The sequence below is a fragment of the Hipposideros armiger genome, unplaced genomic scaffold (genome assembly GCF_001890085.2).
Source record: "Hipposideros armiger isolate ML-2016 unplaced genomic scaffold, ASM189008v1 scaffold_712, whole genome shotgun sequence".
In the NCBI taxonomy this organism is placed as follows: Eukaryota; Metazoa; Chordata; class Mammalia; order Chiroptera; family Hipposideridae; genus Hipposideros; species Hipposideros armiger.
In genome coordinates, this window is record NW_017732062.1 from 107,880 (window position 1) to 115,081 (window position 7,202).

General features: G+C 42.1%; 1 protein-coding gene across 1 annotated transcript; it reads right to left on the reverse strand.

The window, feature by feature from the left end:
• Positions 1-5,335: 5,335 nt before the first annotated feature.
• LOC109373359 (melanoma-associated antigen B16) lies at positions 5,336-6,373 on the reverse strand. The gene has a single exon (XM_019627123.1). It carries the CDS (start codon positions 6,371-6,373, stop codon positions 5,336-5,338), a length of 1,038 nt encoding a protein of 345 aa, XP_019482668.1.
• Positions 6,374-7,202: the final 829 nt, after the last annotated feature.

Sequence of the window (7,202 nt, forward strand, 5' to 3'; positions counted from 1 at the left end):
AAAACAAAAAGACAGCAACTTGTCTGTTCCTCTTCCCCCAATTCCCCAGCGCTGTTCCCATCCCCCCAATTCCCCAATAAAAATCTTTAAAAAAAAAGTGATATGAATGCTAGTTAATGTCTAAACTTAAATTTTAACAGTGGTGTTAAACATCAAATTAAAGCATATTTAAATGGAAACATGCTTTTGTTCCTCATTGACCTTTTTACTAGAAACAATGCTCATGCTTTAAGACTACAGATGATATTTTACAGATATGGCTTTTATTTTTCACAAATGTAGGATAAGTTTCTTTGAAGGACAAATTAAAAATAAATGTGATATAAAGTATCAATTACAACAACCTTTGACTTTAAGTTCCATTAAAAAAAAAACTTATTGGGAAATTGCTAACTGGAATGTTTGGCACAATTTTCCCCTGTGAACCAACACCATGAAATGACAGTGCCTAAGTCATTGAATGTCATTCTTAACAACCCTCTAGCATAGAGAAAAATCGCAAAAAGTAGCTATTAGAATTGAAAAAGTGTTTTTATAGGTATGTGCCAGTAATGGAAATATAAAGTATTGGCCCCAGAAAAAATGGTGATCATGCTATTCAGTGTTTTTGTTTTGTTTTTCTGATATTGTTTTTCTAAAAGGTGAACTGTTGTATGTTTTTCTTTTTAAAACAAAATTTACACAGAAGCCCAGTATTAAAATAGAAACATATCTTTTACAACAGAATAGAGACTCCATTTTTTTCCTTCCTTCCCTTGAACAGTTTCCCTTCTCATCTACTTCTCACTACCACTCCATGAAATACGAGTTTGGTATAACAGATGTGTTCAATGTCTTTTTGTCATTAAACATAATGACAAAATTATGTCATTATGGTCTTCCCTAAGGTCTCAGGGTTGGTTATGTGGGTTCCAGGGCTATCAACTAATAATAGTTTACATTGAATCTACTATGATTTTCAAAATTTCCTTCCTACAAATGGAAATTGGCAACTTAAATCATGTTGCAGATGAATATGACAAGTAAAATGATCTGATATCTTAATGGGCACTAGAAATAAACTAATTAATTAAAAGACAAAAATTGCCCACATTATACATGATATTTATAGGTATTTGAGCAGCATGTGATGGCTGCAGGCTCAACTACTGTCTTGGAATTGGGAATGCTCACAATAGGATGGCATATCATACTTTCTGCATTGGACTCTTCACAACCCCATCAGTTAAAAAGCCAGTTAAAAAAAGAGAGTACAATTAACACAGATTTCTGAATCAAATCTGTAAATTTCTGCACCTTAGCTTAACCCTGTCTCCCAAGCAGTAGAGCAGTGATCACAGTCAAAAGATACCTACTGTCTGGTGCGTCACAAACTCAGGAAACATGCAAAGTAGTCTGTGTTGGGGACATCAACTGGATTATTCTTTAGAAGACATGTCCACATTTAGCCCTTTATCTGAATATCAACCTAGGTAGCCCCTTTCAAATTTCCTCCTTCTTGCAGTTGCATGCCGCCTTCCACTGCTCATTGGTACTTCTGGCCTGTCTCAACTCTGCCATTATTCATTAACATTCATGTTGCCCAGAACTTACTGGAGAGGGCCCAGTGTACACTGGGACACAACACCCATTGCCAGCAGGAATCAAGACCGATACCAGCCCTGATGCGCTGGCAAAGGTTCAGTGGACCACCAGGGTGGTCAAGACATGTAGCTTTCCCAGAATCCACCGGTAACATTACTGGATGACGCAGAAGACAGCTATAGTTGGCATAACAGTAGGTGGGGGAATTCTATGGGATGGTGTGTATTCCAAGTCTTTTCATCCAGTAGACCTCCCCATTCAGGTAACCATATAATTTCTAGCTATTATTGGTGATTCAGAAATTTCCCAAGCTCATTCAAGTTGTCTTGGACTCTCCATCCAGATTCCCCACTTTCAGTCCTTTTGATCCTTTCTCCATCATACACTGATCTCCGGATTCAGAATGCTGACTACCAGCCTGCTCTTGGCCCTCTGGACTTGAATTTATATGTGATGTTTTTCGTGGACCCTGGACATTGCTCCTTCCCCAGATTGTCATCCCTCACTAAGTTTAAGTGTCCTATCTGGCTCCATCCCCATCAACTGGTCATTTTGACTAAATCCTTGTTTCTCAAATTAAGCACTTTTGATTTCTAAAATATATGTGTGTGTTTATGGTATTCACATGCATTAATCTGTGAGAATGTGAATTGGAAGAGTATTCTGGGGATGTAATTTTTGCAATATTTATAAAAAATTTACAATCTTCACATACTCTGCACTTTAACCCAATTTCTACCTTGCTATCAGAACGATAGATTTTAATCCAGTTAGTCATGTTAAAAATATCTCAGTTCTATAAGTCATAGCAAAATGGGAAACAAATTATGTGTCCATCAGAAGGAGATGGTTAAATTAATTATGGCACATACATGCTATGGGAGCAGTTATAATAGTGAAGTGTATTTATATATGTGTTGTCCTAGAAAGATCCTGCATTCATGCTAAGTGGGAAAGATATATGGCAGAATAATATGTATATTATTACCCATTGTTTTAAAATCAAAATGTATTTTTATAATACATCTACATGACAAAGCCTAGAATTAGCTTTAAAATAATGTATTAGATTGTTCGTTGTGGCTATCTTGAAGAATGTGGCTGAATTATGAAGGAATATTATAAAGGCGGAGATTGTGATTTGCCATATTTTTAGAATTTTTGCACTAAGAATATGTGCACTCTCAGCTTTGTCCCTTCTGTACTAGCCGTCTCTCAAGTACTTCTAATGCATAATAATCAATATGCCAAAGTGGCATATTCTGGGTGACATTCTGAGCCTCCACACACAAAAGAGCTGGAGCTGGACAAAAATGCCAGCCCCTGGTCTAAGTCAGCTCCCCGGGTTTAAGCACAGCCAGATCCACGGTAAATGAAGCCCACGGACAATGCCAAAATTGTATTCATCGTTTGTACCTTTCTTCTTTCCATGTGCTTTTAGTACTTTGCGTTCAAGGCCCTTTTTATCCCAAGAAGCATTATGGAGTCATGGAGAGAAATGAATCAAGAGACAGAGGGTGGGCCACAGGCTGCAGGAGTGGAACAGAGTGAGCTCTAGAAGAATTCAGACCAGAAGTCTAGCCTCGGCTCTGTCACATACCAGACCTGTGAATTCAGGCACATTCCCAAGCTTTGTAACTTGCAGGTTCTTCATCTGAGGAGAGCTTGATAAGTCCTGTCATATTTAACTGTTAGAGAGCGCAATGAATATAAAGCATCTGACACAGTACCTGGCATAACTTAGGTTTTTAATGAGTGGCAGTTATCACTGTGATGATTTTCACCACCTACCCTACCACCTTCACCTACGTGATTTTTTAAAATCCAGTGCGTCTCATAGAATATACAGCACCACAGGACATGGAATATCAGACCAACCAAAATGCTGCTTAGCTAGTAAACCACAGTAAATATATATCTCCCAAAGTTGTGTTCTTTAATAATAGGCAAGGAAATTCTTCTCCAGCTGGATGCCAACTCGAAATTCCTAGAATTTCTTCAAGGATGAATCCCTTACCGCCTTAGCTTCTGTTCCATTCTAACCACCATTAATTTCACTAATTTCACACCCAGAAAAACTATAAGCATTTCTTATACTATGACAAATTACACTTAAAATAACCTATTTAAAATACCCCTTAAAAGGAGTCATCTCTGACTCTCCCAGCCCAGGGAAACAAAGGATAACTCAGTGGTTCCTAAGGTTTCTCACCTCAGGAAAGTCACTGTTACCTTTCAAAAACTCCTTGAACATGATGTGCATAAAAGACTTAGTATGTGGGCAGCTGGAGTGGCTCAGTTGGTTAAGAGCCCAAGCTCTGAGCAACATGGTCGCGGATTCAATTCCCACATGGAGCAGTGAGCTGCGCCCGAGCTTAGCTGCCACTGAGCTGCGAACAGGTGGCAGGATAGCTCAGCTGGTGAGAGCACGTGCTCCTAACAACAAGGTTGCCAGTTCAACTCCTGCATGGGATGGTGGAGTGCACCCCTCGCAACTAAGATTGAACACGGCACCTTGAAGTGAGCAGCTGAAAGGAGCCAACGGGCGGCGGAATGGCGACTAGACTTCGGAGCTGAGCTAGCTGCACCCTCCACAACTAAGACTGAAGAACAATAACTTGGCTGTTCCCCTTCCCCAATTCCCCTACACTGTCCCCCTTCTCCAACTCCCCAATGAAAAATGAAATCTAAAAAAAAAAAAAGTAGTTTTTAATGGCACAGGGGCAAGATCACAGGACAACATCCATTCCTGCCGCAGTGGAGATTTCTCTTTTTGAACCATGACCCCAAAGTAATCATGAACAATGTTCCACTCCAGGTTTCAAGTCGAAACTCCGAGGCCCACCATCTGTAGGTCTGATCCCTGATCACCATGCCCTCAGCCTCTTCTTGCCCTACATCCAAATTTAATGTAAGATAAAATCTCACTGAAGGAATTTCAGCTTCCCCAAGCCTTCAATTTCCTTCCTCAGGGCATTTATGCTTGACAGTCTCATATAGAACACCTCCACTCTCCTGCGAACTCCGTCTTACACTTGCCCTCTAGATATCAGAAGATAAACCAATATTATTATTATAGAATTGCCAATTCTGTAAGTAAACATTATAAGGGCAGGTCCTAGGCCTTGCTTATCCTAGAATCTTGAGGACTAATGTGGTGATGTCGAGATAGCAAATTTTCAATAAAATTTGGGGAATAAAAGGAATAGTAAGGATCTCATTTATCAAGATTTATTTCTTACACATTTGCAAACAAGTTAAGCAAATTCAAGCATGTATCATTTAAATTTACAAAACAAAACATAAAAGGTATAAGATGGCAATACATTAACAATCTTTTATTTGGTCTCTATTTCTTGCACCCAGCTATCTTAAAACATTTCTTTCACGTTTCCAGTAAATGCCTATAGAAATGACATGTTATTTTACTCCAGATGACAACAAGAGATGGTTTCCCAATTCGTTTTCCAAAACAACAAAATTCTTCCTATGAAACCTCATTAGATCATCAAATGCGTGACCAATATCATTCATAAACTTGGAGATTTTAAAGCTAATTAAATCTACACACAAAAAACACATTTGAACAATTCGTATGTCAAAAAATAAAAGAATACATTTTCAAGTTACACATACAGAATAGGAACACAGGCATATGTGCTGTGTCCCTTTCAGCTCCATCTCATGCCTAAATTCTATGACCACTAACTGCCTCTTCCAACAATGCATAAGGAAACTATCCCTGACTTCCCTAAGTGTGGGAGCCGCTGCTAGGCTTGGTGTGAAAACTGGCAGCGGCCACGGAGGTAGAGACAGCCCTGGCTGAAATTCTGGCATGGGCCCTCTCTTCTTCATCTTGCAAAGCCTCCTCATACTGCGATGGGAAAGAACTTGGGTCAGTCTCATGAATCTTGGCCAGGAACTCCAGGACTTGCATCTTGCTGGTTTCAGCGTGGGCTCTCGGGCCCCACAGAAATTCAAATTCCGCAGGATCACTGTCGGCCACTTGCTGGTACTGCAGGTATTTTTCCTTCACAAATACTTTGGTGATGAGCTCCCTGGGCTCGCCGAAGATGAAGTGCTTCTTCCCAGGATACAGCCCTGACAAATTTAGAAATTCCCAGATTTTCTCCTCAGTGGCACGGTTGCCATTCATGAAGATCACACCCAAGATGAGTATCAGGATGCCGGTCTTGGGCACGCCCTTTTCACCATGCTGCATCCCATCATAGGTGAGGCCAATCTTGATGAGGAGACCATAGTAGTGGTTGATGGGATCCACTTCTTTCATATCAAGGCCAAAGACTATTTCCAGGCGCTCAGAGGCTCTCTGGAGGATCTCAACGAAGTGGTGTTTGTACCCCTTCGTGACCTTCTTCAACATAGCTGCCTTGGTTACTGGCTCTCTCCTTTGATACTTGAGCAGCATGTAATTCACCAACAAGGCCACATTCTTATCTAGAGCATTCCTGGGCACATTCCTGGGGTCTGGCCCAGCCTGTAAGGCGCTATCTTCCTCCTCTTGGTTACTGGAGCCTGTATATGATTTGCTTGATGAGGTGGCTCTGACGGCAGTGGAAGATGAGTAGAAACTCTGAGCATCGTCAGGAGCTCTAGGTATGCCAGCATCGGGAGCCCCCTTTGAATTGCCAGGCATTGGGGGATGCGAGGAGAGATGGGTCTCCTCCAGGGCCTCGGAGAGCTGTGCAGTCTCCAGGCCCAGCATCTCACTGTGGGACCGAAGGGATTGTTGAGGTGAGCACTGCAGATTCTTCTGACGAAAAGACATGACGACTCCTGTGGGGGGCAGTAATGAGGAGTGTGAACAAGAAGGCAGGCAATGGGGAATCGCTGCCTAAGGGAAAGAAGGCAGATGTGAGTGACCTCAGCTGCTAAGTTCCACTGTGGTGGCTCTGATAAAAGCTGCCTCCCATGGACCTCTCCTGACAGTTCTATAAGGGCCTCATAGGTCTCCTGACTTTCTGGTTTCTATGTCCCCGCAAGAACGTGAAGGAGGAATTCTGACTGTTTCCTGGGGTGCAGCCAGCCAACCAGGTTGAGAATTCTCAGGGATGACAGCAGGCAGGTGTGGTTGGGTTCTATAGAGCCATTTCTGTTCTGAAGAGGGTGGTCCCTTTAGTGCTCACTCAGGTTGATTACCTAGGCATTTGACAGAGTCTGGGTCACCTCCCCCATGCTAAATGAGGCTGTCCCCCTGAGACCAAATCATATCTCCTTTTAGTCCTTACTCTGTGTCTCCATGTGGAATCCTGGACTGCCTGGTCACTCTGTCCACTGCTGATCTCAACCTGGCCCCTTCAGACCAAAACTACCATCTCCCTTGGACCCCAGTGTATGAAGTGAGCTGTTGAGACTACAGGCCATCCTTGTCTGGGATCTCCCAGGGATGACTACAGAGGCAGGGTAGATACCATGGGGTCCCATCTTCACTCAAGTGGATGGTCAGCTCTTTTCTCACATGTCTACAGCTTGAAACTTTAGAGTATAAGAGACTCCTCCCCTCTGATGTGATGTTGCTCCCTCACACTAAACAGTCTTGCCCCTGTGACCACTGAGGATGAATTCAGGGGGCATCACAGCCACAGTTTCCGGAGTGT